The following is a 23,343-nucleotide window of genomic DNA, read 5'->3' as shown; positions in this document are numbered from 1 at the left end:
GGGGGCGTGAGGGGGTTGTCTTCCTCTGCAGCATGTGGTGCAGTTCTTGTGTTAGAATCATCAGGGTATATCTTATTAACTCAATTCCTTGCCATGCCCGGTGCACCTCCGCACCTCCTATTCTCTGCCTGTGACAGTTTAATCTCCTGAGGGATTTAATACTTTGGTCTAATTTCAGTTGTTGGGTTTAATGCCTGGGTGTTGGAGGCCTGTGATATACAGCAGGTCAGACTAGGTGATCTGTTTGTCGCTTCTGGCCTCAAAGTCTGACATTTGGACCTGAAGATTGTCTATTTCAAACCAAAGATGATTTTTAAAATTAATTGAGTGGTTTCATAAAATAGAACTCCTAAAAAGGGAAATGGCATTCTTCCTTCCAAAGCGCACACTTTCCTTAAATCATAAACAAAACAGTCTTCAGTATTCTACAGTAATGACTCAAAATACTGTAGAGACATTATTGTAAACTATAGTGTTGTGGATCATGACAGTGTAAAAGAAAAAAAAAGGTTTAAGTTGCCATTTAAGTATAAAAAACAAAGCAGCTGTTAAACTAAGTCTTAGCCTAATATCGCAGAACCTGTTAATGCAGGGGGCTTACATCAAAAGCAAATAAAAACAGCAAAATAGTCAGTGTGACCCTACCTTAAAATAGCAATATTTAAAAACAAAAATAAAAAATACAAAAATAAGCAAAACATAACATAAACAAACTGCAAATGTTTTTAATTAATGCATGACAGTAAAATGTATAAATGCTTGTGTAATATTGTTTGTACTTTAAAAAAACTAAGTCAAAGATGCTCTCTGTCAGTTGTGTTCTTTCCTTGCAATTGCATGTCCTAAACAAAGCTGTCTCTAATTTTGTTGCTTCCAACCTAAAAGTAAAGTCTGTTTCTTCAACAATATTTGGTGCCGTGAGACTCAGATGGCTACGCCCGGCTGAGCAGTGACCGCTACTACAGACCATTCCCTTCGAACCCCAGGTGCCTAGCCAGAGATAAGAGACCAAGCGGTGTCAGAGGAGGACTGACCGTGGAGCTGTCTGTCCCTTTGGGCTCACGCCATGCAAACTTTTGCTTATGCAACAAGATCAGACGCAGAACGGTGTTGGAGAATTGGTTGCCCCATGTAAGGTCAATAATATGCATATGCGCGGCTGGGAAATGTGTTGTTGCCCCAGGGTAAGCCAATGTGTGGCTTAGGTCAGACCTATTGAGTTGAGGGGTTGTGGTAAATCCCTGAAAAAATAACACAGGTGTGTGCAGTCCGGACAAAGGGGTTGTGGTAAAGCCCTCAGGTAAAAAAAAAAAAGAGAGAGTGAGAGGAAAAAAACCTGATGCTCCGTGGTAAAAATTTCCTTTATAAATTAAAAAAAGCCAAAAATAAAAAACAAAAAACAAAAACAAACAATCAATCAAACAAACAAGAAACCATAGCTAGCAAGTTATAAAAAAAACACTGGCATAGCTTATTTTGGTTCAAAAATAAAACACTGGCCTGTTCAAATATGCTGCTCACAGCTAAAACTTGGCTAACAACCAAAAAAAAGGGGACTTAAATATGCCCAAACAGCTGTAAAATCTGCCAAACACTGCCAAGCATTAATAAAATGTGTTAGGTTTCTTTTCTCACAAATAAAAAAAGCGCTACCCCAAAACCCTAGCAGCCTTGCCACTTCTTAAAACCAAAAAACTGGATCTATGTAAAGGTCCACCAACAAAAAACTGCTTTGGTTCCACGCTAAAAAGGCCCTTACCAAGTCCTGCTAACTATCAGCACCGCAGTAAAGTTCCAAAAACTAACTGCCTGGACCCATGCTTCTCACTGCAAAAAACCCCTCCGCCTCAAAATAATTCCACTCCTACTATTAACCAGCCTCTCTCTCCTTCTAGTATTTCTTTTCCTCCTTCTAAACAGCAAAAGAAAAAAAACAAGGTAAAGTGCTAGTAACCTCTCCCTTGTCCACTGACAAAGCTAACCTGAATTCAGTATTTGCTACAAAAACCAAAGCACTACAGGGTGATGTGCTGGTAACCTCTCCTCGGTATAATGCTAAGCCACAATTGCTTCCAAAAAAACCCCAAAAAGAAGAACAAAAAAACCCCTCGCTCCACTAAAATTGCCGAAGTCCAAAAATTCCTAACTACAAAAAATATTAACTAACCCTAATTAAAAAAACAAAAAAATTATACACTGGAGAAAAAAATACTTGTAAAACTCATCCTTGAGAATGTGGTATTAATTAAATTTTGGGGTTTATTCTACAGGCTGCGCCTTGTGTTTTTAAATAAGTACTTTCAGCATGTATTGCCCTCCCTAATTAAATTTTAAATAACAAATACCAAAGGCACCTTATTGCCACGGCCCCCGCCATCTCCTCCATTACACTATTACCCCTGTAATACATCCAAATACAAACAATGCCATATATCTAATAAAACCCAATGGCCAGAGCCTTCATACTTTAGTAATTTATTTAAATATTGTTTTAAAAAAATATTTTTAAAGTTCAAAATATCCCATATAAGCAAACAATTAAATAAAAAAAAACTAATAAAAAACAAATAAAAATATATAACATCACTACAAATAAGCTTCAAAATTTTAAAATTAAAGTTTTATAATGGGGTTAATATAATGGCCAAACCAAACGTCTATACTATATATTTTTTAAAAATTCCTTATTGTTTTGGTCACCCAATTAATAAATAATCAAACTCATACTCAAAGAATATGTTTTGCTGCTAAAAATTTTACTTGTACTGAAATAATCCCAGTAACTAATAATTTAACCTGTACCATATTACAGTATCAGAGGGGTAGCCGTGTTAGTCTGGTTCTGTAGAAGCAGCAAAGAATCCTGTGGCACCTTATAGACTAACAGACGTTTTGCAGCATGAGCTTTCGTGGGTGAATACCCACTTCTTCAGATGCAAGAAGTGGTTATTCACCCACGAAAGCTCATGCTGCAAAACATCTGTTAGTCTATAAGGTGCACCAGGATTCTTTGCTGCATATTACAGTATACCCCTTCCTATGCTATTAATGTTAATGCCTCTCAAAATTACCTACAAATATTTAAACAATAATATAATATAATGCTATCCCCAAAAATATTAAAATATCAAATAACAATAATTAATGCTGCATTAAAAACTGTAAAATTTACGCTGCCCCTATCCAGCTTTCAAATCACTTTCATGTATCCAAATTGCTCAAAGGAGCTGCCATCTGGCTAGCACAGCAAAAAGTAGAGGTCTACTCTAAAAAAAAAAAAGGCTTAGCTAAACACTCATAAAATGGTGCAAATAGTGCAGCATCAATTTGAAATATTCCTAAGGACCAACAGAGTAACCCAAGTACAAGCTAAAGTTGGTAAATACATGTTATTTCTGCCCTTAGCCCTGGTCTACACTAAGCTCGGGGGTCGAACTAGGGTACGCGAATTCAGCTACGTGAATAACGTAGCTGAATTTGAACTACCCTAGTTCGACTTACTTACCGTCCAGACGCCGTGGAAGCGAACTCCGCGGCTCCAGGGTCGACTCCGGCAACTCCTCCTGCCACGGTGGAGTACCGGAGTTCGAACTAGCGCTTCCGGGGTTCGAACTATCGCGTCTAGATCAGACGCGATAGTTCGAACTCCGAGCAGTCGAACTCGCCGCGTCGACCGTCCCGGTAAGTGTAAACGTACCCTTAGTTTAATAACCCAAAAGCTGTTAACAAAAATAATATTAAAAATCACTAAGGCAAAAAAAAATTGCAATAAATCTAGCATGTTCAAAAATTCAAAATTTCCTAAATGACCAACTAATGGCCATTCAAAATCATCTCAAGCATCAAGTGTGGCCCACTGCCCTTACTAGTGCTTCAAAAATGTCATCTAATTTGTGGCCATAAAAACATACTTAAAAATTTTCAAAATAAATGTGTAAGTACTCGCAGTGCTCCTTCCAAGCATATGGGCCGATAGGAGAGGTGTGGGCTCCCACATACCAAATCCTGCCAAGGACATAAAAAAATGCATGTACAATTAAATAATTCACTGTAATATCTAAAAAATTAAACCACCTAGTAATGTCTAGCCAATTTGTTCTCAGTGCTTCTAAAATAACAGCTAATATTTAAATTGCAATAAAAAAATCAGTAAACATTTTGGCCCTTAAAACCCCCATAGCTTTAATATGTAAAAAAATTAAAGCAAAAAAAATTGTCACAATATTTAATAAAATATTCTAACAAAATAATTACTGTTCCAAGCTAATAATAGCTGCATATACATTAAGGCCACCTCGTTACTAAATATGCATGTAAATTTCACCATAACCACAAAAAATCACATTATTTTTTGGCCTGCAAACAAGCCCTACAATCAAACCTTATTATTTTAATTGAACCACTTTAATACCTAACCAATTTCAAAATTTGCGCTTACTCCTACCAAAGGTTCAAAAATTTTCTAACATTCAGGGTGTGACGTTATTGATATAAATGGGGACCATATAGAACATGGGTTGCAACCAAGGTCCTGTAGTGGCACCAAATCCTAAGTAAAGGGGGTCATATAAGGTGTCTAAGACCAGGTTCTGGGTTGCTGGTTATGATTATGCTGTCTGTATGTCTGTGTATCATTTTGTAGTTGAAGTTATAAGTATTGGCTCTGTAATATCTATATTTTGTTTTATGCTCTGCCTCTGGGAAGTGTCCCAGACAAGCTGATGTCAGCCCTGCATAGCTGGCTTGATGGCCCATTAAGGGCCATCGGCTACACAATGGACCCATGGAGAGAAGGCAGACACGCCTTGTGACTCAGCAAAGTATGCAGGGACTGGCCCATGTGACTCCAGGCTCCATTTTGCTGTAAATTTCCACAGTGAAGACAAAGGGATTCTTACACCTGGAAAAGTCTATATATGGCTAATGCCTCATCTCCATCTTGTCTTCAATCCTGCTTCTAACCTCTGGAAGGACTTTGCTACAAACTGAAGCTCTGCACGAAGGACTGTTGACCCATCCCAGCAGGGGATGTTCCAGAGACTTAATCTAAACCTGCAGTTTACTCCAGCATTGCTGCAAGCCTGAACTAAGAACTTTGCCATTACTGTATGTAATTGATTCCATTTAACCAATTCTACCTCTCTTCTCTACCTTTTTCCCTTTGTAAATAAACCTTTAGATTTTAGATTCTAAAGGATTGGCAACAGCGTGATTTGTGGGTAAGATCTGATGTGTATATTGACCTGGGTCTGAGGCTTGGTCCTTTGGGATTGAGAGAACCTTTTTCTTTTATTGGGGTGTTGGTTTTCATAACCATTCATCCCCAGGACGAGTGCACTGGTGGTGATACTGGGAGACTGGAGTGTCTAAGGAAATTGCTTGTGTGACTTGTGGTTAGCCAGTGGGGTGAGACCAAAGTCCTTTTTGTCTGGCTGGTTTGGTTTGCCTTAGAGGTGGAAAAACCCCAGCCTAGGGCTGTGACTGCCCTGTTTAAGCAATTGGTCCTGATTTGGCACTCTCAGTTGGGTCCCGCCAGAATCGCTCCGTCACAGTGGCGTAGTCGTGCTTGGATCCACAGAACCAGGTCAGTTAAGCTTTGGGTCAGAACCCCACGCTATCCAAATTTTAACTGTGAGATTGAGAGTTTGGTTGGTTAAAGATCAGTGACCATGAGACAGAAAGCATCAGGAAAAGCAAGGAAACTGCAAGCCTTGAGAGACAGCCTGCAGTTTGATTATGAGCAAGAACTGGCAGAAATTTGAATGGAGAAAGAGGCTGATGAGAGAAAGAAAGAAGTTGCTAAGAGAGAAGAAAAAGCTCGTAAGAGGCGTCTGGAGCTGCTGGCTGCTGAGGAGAAAACTCAACAGATGCGACAGGAGACAGCTAGACTCCAACCCCAAGTCAAAAAAGCAATGGAAGAACAGCAGAGACTGTATCCTCTTGAAAGTCCAGTTTGTAACAATGTTGGTATGTTGTATAAATCTGAGCAGTTGTCTGGGGGTAACCAAATGTACCCCAACAATGCCACCTTTTATGTCAATGCTGTTACTGTGTGTTCAGTAGGGGGTGGCCCCATAAATTGTGCCAGTGCTATGGATGGGAATGGTAATGGAAAATTCATAGAGTGTGTAAAAGTCAATGGTAAAAGCTGTTTAGGGCAAATTATGGCTTCTAACATCACTCTTGTTAGAGCAGATCTGGTCAAAGAGGAAGATTATTTACCAAATCAGAGTGTGAATGTTGTGATCCTCTGTGAGTTTACTGTCCGTGTGCCTTTAGCCAGAATCCACCTTGAGTGGAATGGGGCTCAGCATGAAGTGATAGCTGGCGTCAGGAAGTTATTGCCTACAGATCTTTTAATTGGGGAAAATGTTAAAGCCTTGTTCAGGCCAGGTAGCCAGTCACAGGAGAGGAATAATCTTAAACCTGTGTCTATTGTGGGCAATGATTTGCCTGAGGTGGGTTGCTCCAAAGGTTTGTCTGTGCCAAGAAGCAGTGTGTCTGGGAATGAAGTTTCTGAATGTCTGTCTGATGTCTCAGAAGTTAATCTGGAGTTAGATCAAGAGCAGAAAGATCTCATTGGGGAGGAAAATGTTTCTCAGGTTAAATCCCTAACTGAGGAAGGAGAGGGTAAATTTGTAATGGGTAATGGATTGGTGGCTAGTGCAGCTTGTAGAAGTAAACCTGAAATGGGTAACTGTGATTTGCTAAAAGTAGCTCAGTGTAGTGAAAAGAGCAGCAGCTTATCTGTTGGGAGAGGCAATGTGCCTGGTAGGGAAAGTTTGGAGAAGCCTAGGCAGCCTTGTGAGCTGATGGCTTTGTCTAATCAGCAGTTTGGGAAGGGAGGGATAGTGGAAGATGAGTGTCCATATCCCTTACCTGTTTCCTGTGTGGAGAAATGTGACAGTGAAGGGAATGTGCCTGTCTCTGTCAGGGGTATTGACTTGCCTATGAAGGGAGCTACCTCGGTCTCCGAGCAGTTGTCTGTGAACAGCCCTGTGTGCTGGGACAAGGGAAATGAGATCCCAAGCTGTGTGTCTGGTAAAGGAGAATGTGTCTCCGGCTCTTCTGTGTCTGTGGAGCAAACAGAAGGGGCCTTTCAGCCTGTGATGGTTGAGGGTGATTCAGTTGTCTCGGAGTTGGTTGTAAATACAGCTAAAGCCCAGGAAGGGAATAGTCCTAAGTTTGTGTCTGCTGGGGAGAATGGCACTGTGACTAGGTTGCATCCAGTTAGTGTCATAGCAAGGTCCCAAAGACCAGACAGTTCTGGTGCTTGTAGTTTGCCAGTTGCTAATGTGTGGTTGGAAAAGGGTGCAGCAACTCTGTCTGATCAGGGTGATACCCTAGCCAGGGCACAAGGAGAGCATGAAGGTGATTTAAGTGTGTTACCTACTGACAGTTTGACAACTTGTAGCAAGAAGGAAAAGATTCCTAAACTTGTTCATGGCCAAGGGAAGGAGACTGCTTTTGACCTGTTATCTAGAAAGTCTGTAGGTGTGCCTAAAAGGGGATTGTGTAGAAATCCGCCTATTGGGCCTGAAGTGATTCTAAGTGTAAGTGAGACCCAGAAAGCGGCTGTGGTTGCTCAGGGAAGTGTTCCTGTAGAGCAAGCCCTAGGCGGAGAGGGGAAGGGCAGAATTTCTGAGAGGGGTGAATTGCTGCTTAGAGAAGCTCCTAGGGAAAGGAATCCTCATGGTAGCCTGTGCAAGCAGTTTACTGCAACTGAAGGGTGTAAAAGTGATTTAATCAAGAAAGTTTCAGTTCCTAACAGCCAGAAATTTTCTGTTGTGAATGGATCCACTGACTTTCCTTTTGAGAGATCCAGTGTGGGCAGCTTTGAAAAGGTCTCAGGTGGAGTAGAAGCTGTTAAGGAAGTTGAGCAGCCCTATAACCACGTGGCTGTGTGTGGCCAGCTTGTTGGGGAGACAATGCTGTTGGGACAGGAATGTCTCCACGCTGAATCTGTAAGTGAGCAGTCTGTGCTTCAGGATCTGAGGACAGATTCAGTTACTGGTGTTTCAAAGCAGAACAGTTTTATGGCTGAATGCTTGAGGAGGCAGGGGAGTGCAAGCCAGCTCTCACCCTCAGACCCTTTAAATTGGTGTGATGTCTCTGTAAGACGAAGTCCAGCCTTGAAATCCATAGCAGCTGAAGAGTTAAAAGCTAGTGTCTGTGTTAATGCAAATTACTTGGCTGGCAGGGAGAAGAAAGAATTGCTAAGAGCTGTTAGCACGGAGGGCCCACCCCATCAGCCAGTGAATTCTGTTAAGCAAGAGAAATCAGGGTTTAATCCAAAAGGAAAGAGAAGACTGAATTTTGCAAAGGGAAGCCACAGGTTAACCCTAAAATGCCCAAACTCCAATGGTATTGAGCCAAGGGTGTGGCATGACAAACATGATTGTAAATGGACACTTGCAATGAATTTGTTGTTATTGCTAATGCTAATTTTTGTAACTAATGTGTTGCTATTGCCAAGAACTGTAACAATGTACAATGTGCCTAATCTTTTGGAAAATCCCTTGAACATGTTGGAAGGAATACATGAAAACACACTTTATGTTAAAGGGCCTTGCTATACTGATGTTTCACAGTTAATGCCTGTGAACGGTATTGGAACTTTTCACAGGGGAAAATACATTCCAGACCTGATGTGCTGTATGAAAGGGGAAACTGAGGCACACTACCATATTGCTTTCATGGCTAAATGCCAAGAGTCCTGTACTATGAACAACATCAATATCTACATGGGTTTAATGTTAATTGGGTTCAAAACATTGGCCAGAGCTGGTATGGATAAAGTAGCTGTTTTCTTTAGCTCTTGGCAAGATCACATGAAACATATAGGAACCATGCTGCAAAAGCTAATCAAGTTATACCTTGAGTTTGTAAAGAGATTCATTCATGTTATTGAACATGACTTTGATAAACCATTTCTGTTATACACTGGTACGGCCTCTAGCCCAACACTAGCTGTAGTGAGACAGACCCAAGGAAAGGGGGCTCTTGGGATGCAGTCAGCGATGTTTTGTCATCCCTTCCTGCATCAATTTTGCGTTGGGGGTGTGACGTTATTGATATAAATGGGGACCATATAGAACATGGGTTGCAACCAAGGTCCTGTAGTGGCACCAAATCCTAAGTAAAGGGGGTCATATAAGGTGTCTAAGACCAGGTTCTGGGTTGCTGGTTATGATTATGCTGTCTGTATGTCTGTGTATCATTTTGTAGTTGAAGTTATAAGTATTGGCTCTGTAATATCTATATTTTGTTTTATGCTCTGCCTCTGGGAAGTGTCCCAGACAAGCTGATGTCAGCCCTGCATAGCTGGCTTGATGGCCCATTAAGGGCCATCGGCTACACAATGGACCCATGGAGAGAAGGCAGACACGCCTTGTGACTCAGCAAAGTATGCAGGGACTGGCCCATGTGACTCCAGGCTCCATTTTGCTGTAAATTTCCACAGTGAAGACAAAGGGATTCTTACACCTGGAAAAGTCTATATATGGCTAATGCCTCATCTCCATCTTGTCTTCAATCCTGCTTCTAACCTCTGGAAGGACTTTGCTACAAACTGAAGCTCTGCACGAAGGACTGTTGACCCATCCCAGCAGGGGATGTTCCAGAGACTTAATCTAAACCTGCAGTTTACTCCAGCATTGCTGCAAGCCTGAACTAAGAACTTTGCCATTACTGTATGTAATTGATTCCATTTAACCAATTCTACCTCTCTTCTCTACCTTTTTCCCTTTGTAAATAAACCTTTAGATTTTAGATTCTAAAGGATTGGCAACAGCGTGATTTGTGGGTAAGATCTGATGTGTATATTGACCTGGGTCTGAGGCTTGGTCCTTTGGGATTGAGAGAACCTTTTTCTTTTATTGGGGTGTTGGTTTTCATAACCATTCATCCCCAGGACGAGTGCACTGGTGGTGATACTGGGAGACTGGAGTGTCTAAGGAAATTGCTTGTGTGACTTGTGGTTAGCCAGTGGGGTGAGACCAAAGTCCTTTTTGTCTGGCTGGTTTGGTTTGCCTTAGAGGTGGAAAAACCCCAGCCTAGGGCTGTGACTGCCCTGTTTAAGCAATTGGTCCTGATTTGGCACTCTCAGTTGGGTCCCGCCAGAATCGCTCCGTCACACAGGGTCAAATCCATGTGCTTCAAAATATATATTAAATTAAAAGACATGCTTTTCATACAGCCTATAAAGTGTCTATGTACTAATTATAATGTAATGTGCTATATAACTAAGGCAGTAAAACAACCCCAGCATATTATTACAATAAAAACATTAATGCGTGTATTGCTTTTATTGACTCTAAAAATATGTTGTTGTTGTTGTAATAAATGTAATAACAAAATTGTCTTTCATGTTCATACTCATCATGCATTATTGTTATATCCAGTTAACACTTATAAGGCTAATTCTAATCCTCCTAAGCTAAAAACAAAAATAGAAAGCTTAATGCAATTAAAAATTTTAAAATGTTAGTTATGCTAAAAAAAGCACAACGGGAGGAGTGTAAAAGCAAAAAAAACAACAACAACAACAAAAAAGAGGGTTTAAGTTGCCATTTAAGTATCAAAAAAAAAAGGAACTGTTAAGCTAAGTCTTAGCCTAATATTGTGGAACGTATAAAAGCAAAGCTCACATCAAAAGCAAATAAAAACAGTAAAATAGTCAATGTAACTCAGCCTTAAAATAGCAATATTTAAAAACAAAAATGAAAATTACAAAAATAAGCAAAACATAACATAAACAAACTACAAATGTTTTAAATTAATACATGCCACTAAAATATATAAATGCTTGTGTAATATTGCTTGTACTTTAAAAAAACTAAAACAAAAATGCTCTCTGTCAGCTATGTTCTTCCCTTACAATTGCATGTCCTCAATAAAGCTGTCTCTAATTTTATTGCTTCCAACCAAAAAATAAAGTTTGTTTCTTCCACAACAGTTAAATACTGAAGCTTTATTTATAAGCTTATGTCCGTTCTAAGTTACCAACACATTTATTTCAGTCCACTGCTCTCCGTTCTGTTCAACTTTTAAATAATTGTGGTCATCTTTTACTTATAAAGGAGGTTTAAAAAAAATAATGCAATTTTCTTTGACTTTCCCTGGTCTTCTACCAAGTGATAAGTGGGGCCCTTATATCTCACTGGGTTACTGCAGGAATTATTTGCCAACTCTTCCCTTTCTCCTCCTCTCACTTTCCCTTTGCTTCCCTGGTTTTTACTTTTTAAAGTTGCTTATTAACATTACAACTAGTCAAAAATTTTCAGATAGAACATTTTCCCATCATAAAATGCCATTTCATCGAAATCTAAACTTTCTGTGGGGCTGTGTCAACCCTGACAAAATTTTATTTTGGGAGGGAAAGCATTTTGATAATGCTAAACAACATGTATTTACAATGTTTAGCACGATGTGGCTCCAGTCTTGGTTGGGTTATCTACACACAAAAAGAGCAGAACCTCTGTTTTACAAACTAATTGGGGACTGAGGAGTTCATAACATTGAAAAGTTCATAAAATTGAATATCTCGAAATAGCAGTAGGTACAGTGCGAGTTGCAACATGGTGCACTGCATCACTTTCTCCTTGTCCTTCAAACCACAGCAAAACATTTTCCAACACACTGAAGGCCTCCAAATGGGAAGGGATGTCAACTTGTTCTTCATCAGATCACATTCATGCTGTGATTTTCTCCTTCCTCCTCCCAATCGGAGGGGGGGGGGAATGATTCCTGTCACTGGTTGTTCGTCAGATTGGTGGTCATAAAATCAAGGTTGCTGTAATAGTAAAATGGCCTGATTTTCTGATGTGCCAAGCACCCAGCAACTCCTCGAGAGTTCAAATAAGAGTTGTGGGTGCTTAGCATCTTCAAACTTCTGGTCAAGACTTTCCTATTTAATTCTTCTTATATTCTTAGATGGCATTCCTTGCTGTGGTATCTGAGATCAGCCACGACCACCACTAAGCCTATGGCCAGGTCTACTCTTGAAAAGTCTTTGCCAGTAAAGCTATACCAGTCTACTACACCAGCAAAACGCTCCAAGTGTGGATGCAGGAGTTGTTCCTGTTCCCACTGAAATGGCAAATATCCCATTGACTCCATTGGGATTAACACAGTTTGGGGTTTGGGACAATCATGTATTTGTGCTTCTCACCTTTCCTCCCTGCTAATGTACAGACGCAGACTTCTGAGCTATGGAAGCCAAGGAGTTTATAAACTCTTAGGAAGAGTCAGTCCCTGTCCCAATGTGTTCTGTACAATGCCTAGCATAATGGGGACTGAAGTTGAGTCCTGTAATAAACTTGAGAACAAAAAATAATGTTATGGTAATGAGAGCGTGGGGCCCTAGAAATAAACAGACTTGCGGTGTAGGGTTTTGAGCAATATCGAAGTCCAGCTGTAAAGTAAAAAGTAGTGGTGGTGGTGGTGAAGAAAGCGATGGGAAATGTTGCCTTTTCTTTCAAAGGGAATTATATCATTTTACCCTGAACCTTGGGGGGGTGGAGGATGAAAAGAGGAATCATCATATGGGGCCCAGGCTTAAACTCCTTAATTAGGCAAAACTACCACTGCTTTCCCTGACTTTCCAAAACCCTTGGGCACTCAGATTCCAGCATGATGAGGATGATATCAGCACCCAGATGGGTGGAAAGATAATTATGGGATTTTGTTTTTGCACAGTGGAAAGGGGTGGGGAGCCACAGGGTCCTGTAAAGCCTGCTAAGTTTTCCCAGAGTAACTGAGAGACGTCCCTACAAGTGTGGTGACGAATCTGAGCTTCGGGGTGTTTTTCTGAATCGACTCTCTGAACTTCTTAGGAGACATTTAAACTCATTTAAGCAGGGAAGAACCACAATGGGAGGCTTTAGTCCTTTTACCCATTTCTGGTCCCCACAGCAGCACGTCTTCACCAGAAATGGTTTTCTTGCTTTGGGCGGGGGTAACGGTGGGGAAGGAGTCACTGACAGGAGATGTGGAAAGGGGGCCCCAGAGCGTTACCTTGAAACCTGATCCCCCGGGATGTGGCGGGAGGGAAACAAGGTAGCTGAAAAGTGGGCGGCCGGCAGCAGCCTGCTGTTTATAAGGGGCAGGGGGAAGCGGGCACGGAGGTTTAGGCAGAGCAGCGTCTGGGACACACCACAGCGGGGAGGCTGCCTGGGGCAGGGAGCGGAGGCAGGTGCGGGCGCTCCGCAGTCACAGCCGGGCTGGGAGCAGCGCAGGGAGCAGCGGGCAGGTGAGGCTCAGAACCGCTGGGCCGGGGCCAGTCTCCTGCTGACGAATCTCTCCCAGCCCCGAGCCCGGCTTCCCCTACCTGCCCCCCCCGCCCCGGGCAGGAGGCCGCCGGGGCTCGGCCCAGGGCTGAGCGATGGGGAGGCTCCAGCCCCCCTGGCGCCAGCGGCGTGTCCGAGCGACCCCCTGGCCCAGCCCCTCCCCGCTCCCCGCTCCCCTCCCGCGGGGGCTCAGCGGCGCACGCGGGCAGCGGGGCCCCTTCCCCGGCAGGAGCGGGGCCGCGTCTCTGGGGGCTGCTCGCTCCGTGGCCAATGGCAGCTCGGCGTGACCCGCGCCAGGGGAGCCCTGCCTGCCGCCGGGACTGACAGCAAAGGGCTCGCGGGCACTGCGGGGGGCGGAGGGGACAGTCAGCGGGTCCGAGCCTGGCGGCACCAGGCAGGTGTAGTGTGTTAAAGTGCTCTGGGCAGGAATGTGCTACTGGCAGCAGTTACCGGTACCTAATGTGAGAAACTGCTATTGGAGTAAACTGCTCCCGGCTGTAGCAGATGCCTACAGGTAGCAGTTTCATGCACTACGGTCCACGTGAAATTGCTACGTGTAGAAATGTGCTACCTGTAGCAGTCGTTTATAGTGTAGATTGTAAGAAACAGCTTTTGTAAAAAGATGCTGCTTCTCTCATAGGTCATGTTCTAGACCTTATGTTTTTTCTCTTCTCTGGACTCTCTTCAACTTGACCACATCTATCCTGAAATGTGGCACCCAGAACTGGACACAGCGGCTGTCCAGCTTCAGCGGTAATTTGGCGGGGGGCGTCCTGGTTTGAGCATTGGCCTGCTAAACCAGGGGTTGTGAGTTCAATCCTTGATGGGACCCTTTAGGGATTAGGGGATTGGCTCTGCTTTGAGCAGGGGGTTGGACTAGATGATCTCCTGAGGTCCCTTCTAACCCTGATAATCTATGATCATGGGAGACTGTATCAAAAGCCTTACTAAAGGCAAGATAGACCATGTCAACCACTTCCTTACCCATCCACAAGGCTTGTTACACTGTTAAAGAAAGCTTTCTGTTTGGTTTTACATGTGAGACTACTTGAATTAGCTATATCAGGCCTTTTTTAGCATAGTAGAACTTGTCGCTGCTGTAGGTAGCCCAGTCCTACAGCTTGCAGATTCTTACGTGTGTGTGTGTGAGAGAGAGAAAATGCAAAATGCTACCTGTAACACTGCAATCTGATGAAACTAATTCCTACAGATAGCAGTTTCTCACACCCTAGATATGTGAGACTGCTATCTGTAGCAGTTAGCTATGTCAGATTGCCCTTTTTAGCATAGTAGGATATGTCGCTGCTGCAGGCAGCCCAGTCCGACTGGTAGCATTTTCTCACCCACTGCCCTCTGTAGGGATGTGCTACCCAGCGTACACTGCCAAACCAAAGCTTCCCAAAATACAGTGGGATATCTATTCATGGTGCACCTCACTCTAAATCTGTACAAGTGCTTCTGGTGAGTACCCGGAGTGCTGAGACAAGGAGTCCAGGAGGCATGCACACAAGTGGCATAGTGACTGTATGCTGACATAAGTTGAGTTAACCCACACATAAAGTGTAGATATGGCCCTAGGCATATGAAATGTTTGGGAGAGGTAACAGGAACTGTATGAGTGTAGTCTAAGAGTCATTCAGGGGTTTAGGCTCAAGGCATTGGAACTGGCCTTACTGCACCCTACAGGCTCAGGAACAAAGAGGCACATAAAAAAATCATTTATTTATTAAAATTTCTTGACTCAAGGGTGTATAACTCATGTTTCACTGAAGTAAACCTCAAGGATTATCTACACTGGCAAGTTAAAGCGCTATAACTTGCTGGCTCAGGGGTGTGAAATATCACACACACACACACACACACACACACACACACACACATCGCAGCAAGTTTGAGTGCTTTAAAGCACTATTGTGGACAGGCTCAGCCAGGGGTGGCTCCAAGCACCAGCCCACCAAGCGCATGCCTGGGGCAGCAAGCCGTGGGGGATGGCCTGCTGGTCACTGTGAGGACAGCAGTCAAGCTGCCTTCAGTGGCATTTCTGCAGGAGGTCCGACGGTCCCCTGGCTTCGGCGGCAATTTGGCAGTGGGTACGCCGAAGGTGCAGGACCAGCGGACCTCCCGCAGGCATGCCGCCGAATCCACATTACCAGCGGACCTCCTGCAGGCATGCCGCTGAAGGCTGCCTCACTGCCGTGCCTGGGGCGGCAAAATACACAGAGCTGCCCCTGGGCTCGGCTGCCAGTGCTTGGAGCTAATCCCCTCATTGAGGTGGATTACCAGGAGCACAGGCACCCACGGCAGCGCTTTGAACTTTGTAGTGTAGACATGGCCTTAGTAGGTTAGATCAGACAAAGAAGAGTTGCATTGACTAGGCATGGGAATGCCTGTGCCTTTAAGAACCCAGCCTTGTGCTTGTTCCTTTAAGAACCCAGCCCTGGGAAGCGGATGCTGAGAGGTGCTGTCTGTGAGAGAAGAAATTTAAAAAAGCCCCTTTGCCCCCCACCATTTTTGCAAACACGGGTGTCTCAATGCCACTGGGGTAACTGTTACCCCCTGTGCCCAGGGCCGGCTCCAGCTTTTTTGCCATCCCAAGTGGCGGGAAAAGAAAAAAAAAGAAAGAAAAACCTGGTTGAGCTGCTGCCAAAGTGCCGCTGAAGAGGAAGACGGAGTGAAGGACCCGCCGCCGAATTGCTGCCGAACACTGAAGCTGACCGAGTGAGCTGCCACTGAACTGCCACCGCTGACCTGGATGTGCCGCCCCAACAATGGATGGTCTGCCTCCCCTTTCTCTAGGCCACCCCAGGCACCTGCTTCCTTTGCTGGTGCCTGGAGCCAGCCCTGCCTGTGCCCCTGCCTGTGGCAGGTTTTGCCGTCTGTCATCCTCTGCCAGCACCTCACCTTGAGCTTAACTCCTGCTCCCCCCCCAGCCCTGATTTTGCCCTTTAGCCTAGTGCTGCCTCCAGCTTCTTGACCTCCGAACCAGTCAATTTCCGCCCCCTGCTCAGACCCTGGCCACACTACCCCCCCCCCAGCTCCAATTTGCAGCCTTTGCCCCCTTTTATCCCCTGCAGATAGCAGTCAGCAGATTTATGCAGCTAATAAGGGCAGGGTGAAGGGCAATGGCTTCAGCAGATGTTACTGAGCATGCTCAGTTCGTGTGACCATACAAGAAAGCCACTTTGCCCAAATAAAAAAGCCTCTTGTCCCCTCAACAAGCTAGTTTTTGCAAACACTGCTGTCTCAGTGCCACTGGGATAACTGCTACCCCCTCTGCCCCTGCTTGTGCCAGGGCTTTGCCCTCTGTCACCCTCTGCCAATGCCTCACTCCTGGGCTTAACTCCGCCTCCTCCCCCCCATCCCTGATTTTTCTCTTTAGCCCCTCTCCTAATGATGCCTCCAGCTGATTGACCCCCCCAACCAGTAAATTTCCACCCCCTGCTCAGACCCTGGGGACCCTCCTCTTCCAATTTGCCCCTTTGCCACTTTTTAACCCCTGTCAAAAGCAGTCTGTAGGATCCTATGGCTAATAAGGGCACGGTGAAGTGCAGTGACTTCAGCAGATTAACTGAGCATAAGTAGGACATTACTACGGAGAGCACTTTATTACACTACACTCGCAGCGGGGCTCAGGCAGTGATTTAAAGGGCCCTGGGCGGTAGCAGTGGGCAGCCAGGAGCCACTGGCCCTTTAATTCACCCCCGGAGCCCTGGGAAAGCAGGCGGTAGGCTATGAATAGCTTGGCTTTCCCACCATGTGGGAGAGACCAGTTGGGAAGCAGAGGGGAGAGCAGGGCTGCCTGTAGTCTGCCAGCACAGCACTTCCAGGCCCAGCAACTGGCCTAACTTGTAACCCCAGCCTGCAGAAAAGCCCCAGGAGAGGACAATCCACCTGTCGCTGCCTGCCAGCAACCAGAGGAGATGGCAGGAGAGACAGGCTTTCACTGCTTCCAGCCTGTCTGCCCTGCAGCCAGCCCACACCAGATCTGGGGTTTTAGAACCCAGGGGTTCCAAGCTTTAAAGACTGTCAGCACTGTTTCAGAAGGGAGTGGGCGGTTAGTCCATTTCCAGTGATCGCTAGGCAGGACCTGCTTGCCCGAATCAGTCTCCTGACCATTCGGCCAGAAATAGAACCTGAGGGAGTATCCGGCATTAGGACATGGCTACACTTGCAGATGTAGAGAGCTTTGAATTAAACCAGCCTTCAGAGAGCGCAGCAGGGAAAGTGCTGCATTCTGTCCACACTGACAGCTTCAAGCGCACGGGCGTGGCCACATTTGCAGCACTTGCAGCAACACTGGGAGCAGCTATCCCAGCATGCAAGTGACTGCAACGTGCTTTTCAAATTGGGGTGTGTGGAGTGGAGTGTGAGAGGGAGAGTGTTGTGTGTATGTGTTGGGGGAGGCAGAGAGTGGGTTTTTGGGGGGCTGAGAGCATGTCAACATGCTGTCTTGTGCATTCAGACAGCAGCAGATCCCCACCCGCAGCATTCTGCAGTAATGGTTGCTTTGTCTCAGAGCAGATAAGCATGCCGGTTGTCAGAAATGGAGCTTTGAAAGGGCATATCCGCATTCCTGCAGTGATTCCAAAACAATGACAAGAGTGGCCACTTGACTTAAGGGGATTATGGGATGTTTCTGCAGGCCGATCAGAGCGCAGTAATGCAACACCCTGTTCACACTGGTGCTGCAGCGCTCCAGCGGGGGCACATCAAACGTTATTCCACAAGCCGAGGTGGAGTACCAGGTCTAGTTGCGGAGTCAGAGCGCTCTACGTGCCTTGCCAGTGGGGACAAGTAGTGAGCTAAGGCACCCATGCCTGGTTTCATGCACTCTAACTCACAAGTGTAGCCAAGCCCTTAGAGTTATATGGGCAGTTAGGTTGTAATTTTGCACCATGAATGCACATTGCATCTGCAGAAGGATTTTCATCTACCTGGATCATCAAGACCTGCACTGCCAATTCCCAGTATAATAAAGTGTGTTTCTAACAGCATTTTCTTACCAGCCTGCAACATGTCTCCACATGCACCACCTGAGATGCAGGGAACAGACAGAACTGGGGGTGGGAGTGGGAAGAGACACTTTAGTTTAGGAACATTCAGAGAGAATGTGGTCACGTGACCTAGCATGCCTCTTGGCAGAGCCTTTAGTAATTACAAAGCATTATTGATCTCCAATCATTTTAATCATTTAATATTTTCACTGATTGTCTATTTCTCTTTGGTCATGTCCTTATATAAAGTTTATAGTTATTTTTTATAATGTGTTTGCTTATGTGAGTTTGAATTATTTGTGAGTTCAAGTGCTGTAGCCACAACCTTAGTGTGGTTATCCCTTGTCTTACTGGAAGCATCACCAAGTAGCTTGATCCTTTAGCATGCCAGGAGGGGGAGGCAGGCACCTACCAGCAGCACACACAACTGAGCCCAGGGTGACCAAAACTTTGGAACTGTCCAAAAATGGTGAGGTACCCCTCTCCTGTTTGCACTGCATTCAGGTACTAAGCCAGCACTGACAGGGGGGTTACATCTCTACTTTGTTAAATAAACTTTTGCTCGTTTTCACTATAAATGTATCTAAGTGTCGTGTGTTAAGCAAAGAGGTGATCTGAGCTGGAACTGCTAAGCTGGGGTGTACTGTTCCTTTCCAAAGAGCAAATCTGTAAATACTGTGAGTTTGCAGTGGAGCAGGGAGATGCTCGGAGAGCTCAGGGGTTGGAATGTGCCTACCGCTAACCTGTAAAGAGACAGCAGGGCCTGCCTAGGCCTAAAGGGGAGTGCTTGTGTTGCCTGTGGCCACTGGAGTTGAGGAGCTGACCCCCATCAGGCACAGACAAGACTTTCTCGTGCTAAGGGCAGATGGCCACTGCCCTGTGTACCCCCAGGAAGCAGGCCACATTGTTGTCCTAATTTTTAAAAATGAACATAGTTCTTTAGAAAAATAATTTACCCTGATGTAAAAATAGTATGTAATGATAATATTTTTTCTTCCCTGGGAAAAGTTGTTGAAAGGAAACAAATAATTAATAAAGAAACATAAACATATCTTAATGTGAACTCTTTGAATGGCTATTGTCTCTGAAAGGTTGTGCTGTTTTCTTGTGTATGCAGATTTTACACAAAGTGATCTACTTCTGCAAGTCTAATAACCATACAACAGAATAACACAATGAAGGATGATTTCATACATTACACAAAAAAGGAACCACTTAGTCCCAGTAAGTTTTTCAGTTAGTTGTTTCTTCTTTTGAATGTTAGGCTAGTTGTTGGAAGGATGTACTCCATTGCCACGAAACTAATCCACATGTTGAATCTTGTCTGGTAGCCATGAGGGATTTCTATGGAAAAACAGATCAGCCCTCCCATCGTCCTCCACAAATCATGCTGCCCTGGCTATTATGGACCCTTCTTGGGGATCTGTGTGGAGGAAACAGCATTCAGAAAATATTCATAGCAAGCACTGAATACACGTATTCTCTTTTAACTTAATCACAGCACTGGCTGGGCGTAGCTCTGTGTGGCCTTTCTACCAACTTAAGTGACCCTGGTGTACCTAGAGAGTCACTCTAGTTTGAAAATAACTACGTCTTCCATCCTGCAAGCATTTATGCACATGAGTAGTCCCATTGAGTTTCAATGTGGCCGTTCACATGCATAAAGTTATTGACATGCATCAGCAATGGGGTCTAAGTGTGCAAATGCTCCACTATGTGAGTCAGGAACCAGTTTACTGCATTTGAAGTATTTTATATAATTATAACAAAAATAATAGTGTCCTGTAAGTCTCTACAAAGATGTTCTAAAAACTAGTGATGGAAAACACAGTAGTTATAGTTCAGGTTGAGAGAGGATAGACAGCTGGTGTGATGTGACCATCTTTTATCCAGTAGTTCAGAGTCACCTCGCTATTCTGTTCTGATTCCTCTGCCTGTTTCTTTCATCCACTTGTTATTTCTCATCTTATTCCTTGATTATAAACTCTTTTGGGTGGAGATCCTCTTTTTTTGCTTGTGTTTGTGCAGCCATAGCACAGTAGGGTTGAGGCCTGTAGGTACTACTGAAATGCCAACAAATATGTCTGCCTGTTCCACTCTAAGGCCCCAATCCTGCAAAGACAAAGGCCTGGTCTACACCTAAAAGTTAAGTCCACCTAGCTACATTTCTCAGAGGTGTGAAAAATTCATGCTCTTGCGAGACATAGGTAAGCCGGCCTAAGCCCCAATGTAGGCACCATTAGTTTGACAGAAGAACTCTTCCAGCAACGTAGCAGGTGGATTCACTAATCCCTTCAACCATTGTAGTAAGTGTATATGCTACAGAGAGCATAGCTTTAGCTGTGCTACTGTCGCATTTCTAGTGTAGACATACACTTAGGCATTCCCTCAGTTTTTGCAAGGCTGAGGCCCAAGTTAATCTTTAATGACTTCCCTTAAAATTATTTTTTGAGCTGAAAATAATGTTTGTTCTCAGCTTGGATGTGATCTTTGGGGAGGAAAAAATTGAAAGTTACTGACCTGTTTCAAGAGCATGAGACAAATGTGGTTTTCCTGCTTTAAAAAAATCAACAGTTTTGGTGCGCCGATAATTCAGAAAGGGATTTATTGTGCTTCAATAGAATCTGACTTAAAAGACCTTACTATTTGTGAAAGCAAAACCTACTTTCTCCTCCACAGAATCTGCAAATAATGGCTATTACAATCCTGCTTTCCAACATGATGAAATACCAGAGCAGAATAGCGAGTTACAGAAGAACAAGAAAAAGTAGGGGTTCCTTGATCTTAATATGCTGTTAAATTTCTTGCCTTGCCTTTCAAGAAAGGGTCTGGATTAATTTTTCATTAATCTTTTTAGAAAGAAAAATGAGGAGTCAAAGGAAAAGATGGTTGGCATTTTGAAATTGGTTAGTGCATAGTTTACTGGTTTGATTTATAGTTCTCATTGTTCCTTTTCTTTGCCTATTGTACGTTATGTTGACAGACGAATGTGCATCCACAATACTGCATTTCGAAAGGGAAGAAAGAGGTCTGTGCAAAACTTAGTATTGCCGCACAGCCATTTTGTGCATTGACTCAGGTCCACTCTTTAAAAATACGGCCTGTTGTGCAAAGTTCCCCCCACAGCTAACTGCCAGTGCTTGACGATGTTTCAGCACTAGCACCATGACGGAGTGAAATTCACCCATGTTAAGGACTGAAGTGAAGCATGTGCGGTAAGTAGGGCCTTGCCCTGGGTCTCTCAACTGGAGATAATTTTACCATTCATGCACAATGTCTTATGAATTATCCAGGGAAACAAGTGCCCTGTTTTTCTTAAATGTGATAACTGCTACGTACCCATTTCTGTTGGTAGGCAGCAGCCAAATGTTTGTTACTTACCTGTGCTTGTTTACATTTTCAATGCACTGAGTAAATATGTGCTGTAGTAGAATGCACCCAGGGAGGCAGTGAGTTGCACAGGTGATGTTAGATACATTCTTTTTTCTGCAGATTAGGGGATTCATCCTGCCATCGTGTCCTAACTCTCTCAATAAAAACTGGCCTAAAATGGTGTGTAAGCTTTTTCTAAGTGTATCCCATGTGTTGTGTTTGCCTTCAGACTATCTAATTCATTGCTTCATAAAGTGCTTTGGGATACCCAAATTGCAAATGGTGCTATGTAAAAACAAATCCTATTCTGTGTGTCTTAGTAGGATATTGTCACAATTATGTGAATTTGTCAACCTTCAATTAATTCCTTTTTCTTTATATTCATGTAGTTTGCGTATGCCGATTGGCTGGATATCATTTTGATGATAATAGGCTTGATTGCAGCTGTTGCAAATGGAACAGGGCTGCCACTTATTTTTGTTGTCAATGGAAAGATGACAAACAGATTTGTGACGATTGGCCAAGCAGTAAATATGTCTTCAGGTAAATAAAATTTGTTCAACTTCTGAAAATATTTGGTAGGGTCTCTTATTTACTGGATTGGCAGAGGTTCAGGATGGAGTGCTGCTGTGGTGTTAAAAACCATGAAGAGCAGAGTGAATTCTGAGCAGTCTTTCCTTTTTACCCTGCTGTATAGTACAGTAGCAAAACAGACACTTGATAAATTACAGAGCAGTACATTTGATAACTGTAAAACTATTTACTACTTTCTATAGCTTATAGTTAATCCATGGAATTCACTGCCCAACGAGGTCACAAAATCAAATTCTGTGATCGGATTTTTAAAACAACAAAATATGACCGTTAATTCTATTTTTCCTCTATATGAGCTAAGCTTATGAGAAGGGCAATCATAACTTACCCTAAAATATATGTGCTGACACCTGGAAGGGGTCTGCTATTTCTCCCAGGTCTGAAAAGTTCTGCACATTCAGTTAGGTGCATTATTAGTGAAATTTACCCTTTTTGCAGACAGCCAGCAAAACGCTGAGCCACCACTTGGACCCTATTTGGGTCCAGTTTTGAGGCTTGGGTGGAACCTAAGTGGTGCATAAAAGTCAGCCTTATGGTGTCTGCGTGGATGAATTTTGCCTTGTGTGAGGTACAAGGGGGAGTTATCAACTTCTGAAAAATCAGATATTGGCCACTGTTGGAATCTGAAGGTCAGATCAGATGAAGCTATGATCTGACCAGGGCCCTTTGCGTAGTGAGCTAAACCCATGACATCACTCTACAGTAACCCTCTGAGCTGACTCAGAAGTTTGCCCTGTTTAATCTTCCACTGGAAGGATAATGGCCACCATGAAAGTTATAAAACTACAGAGCTGTTGCAGGGAGTGTAGCGTCATACAAAACACCCATAAGATTATGGCCTAAAACCACCTTGATTTCTTTTATGCCTGTTCTAATAAAACTGAATATTTTTCTTTGTTATAATTAATCTTTCAGCTGTGATGAATAGTAGCTCTACTTGTCCAGTAATGCCAGGTTTGGATATAGAAGCTGCAATGACCAGGTAAGAACCTCTGCAATTATTTTCATAAGAATAGCACAGTGTAGTTTCTATATTTTTTTTGTCCATTAGACTGTAAGCCAAATTTGGCCCTCAATTATATCCCATTGGCTTC

At 43.7% G+C, this 23,343-nt stretch overlaps 2 protein-coding genes across 2 annotated transcripts in view; both read left to right on the top strand.

Annotated features, from left to right (window-relative positions):
- Positions 1-13,137: 13,137 nt before the first annotated feature.
- LOC123363273 (phosphatidylcholine translocator ABCB4-like) lies at positions 13,138-23,223 on the top strand (the record flags this gene model as incomplete). The annotated part of the gene is made up of 6 exons (XM_045004140.1): positions 13,138-13,252; positions 19,401-19,507; positions 20,963-21,050; positions 21,141-21,189; positions 22,045-22,198; positions 23,165-23,223. Coding segments are annotated over exons 2-6 (399 nt in total), but the record flags the coding sequence as incomplete, so codon positions are not given.
- The window catches only part of LOC123363994 (ATP-dependent translocase ABCB1-like), a 39,084-nt gene continuing 38,952 nt past the window's right edge, over positions 23,212-23,343 (top strand). The window contains exon 1 of the mRNA XM_045005675.1: positions 23,212-23,231. Coding sequence (XP_044861610.1) covers positions 23,224-23,231 — 8 coding nt within the window. The 5' untranslated portion in view covers positions 23,212-23,223. The remainder of the gene's footprint in view (positions 23,232-23,343) is intronic.

The sequence above is a fragment of the Mauremys mutica genome, chromosome 2, assembly GCF_020497125.1.
Source record: "Mauremys mutica isolate MM-2020 ecotype Southern chromosome 2, ASM2049712v1, whole genome shotgun sequence".
NCBI lineage: Eukaryota > Metazoa > Chordata > Testudines > Geoemydidae > Mauremys > Mauremys mutica.
Note: the sequence above shows the minus strand (reverse complement) of the source record. Positions and strands in the feature narration are given on the sequence as shown.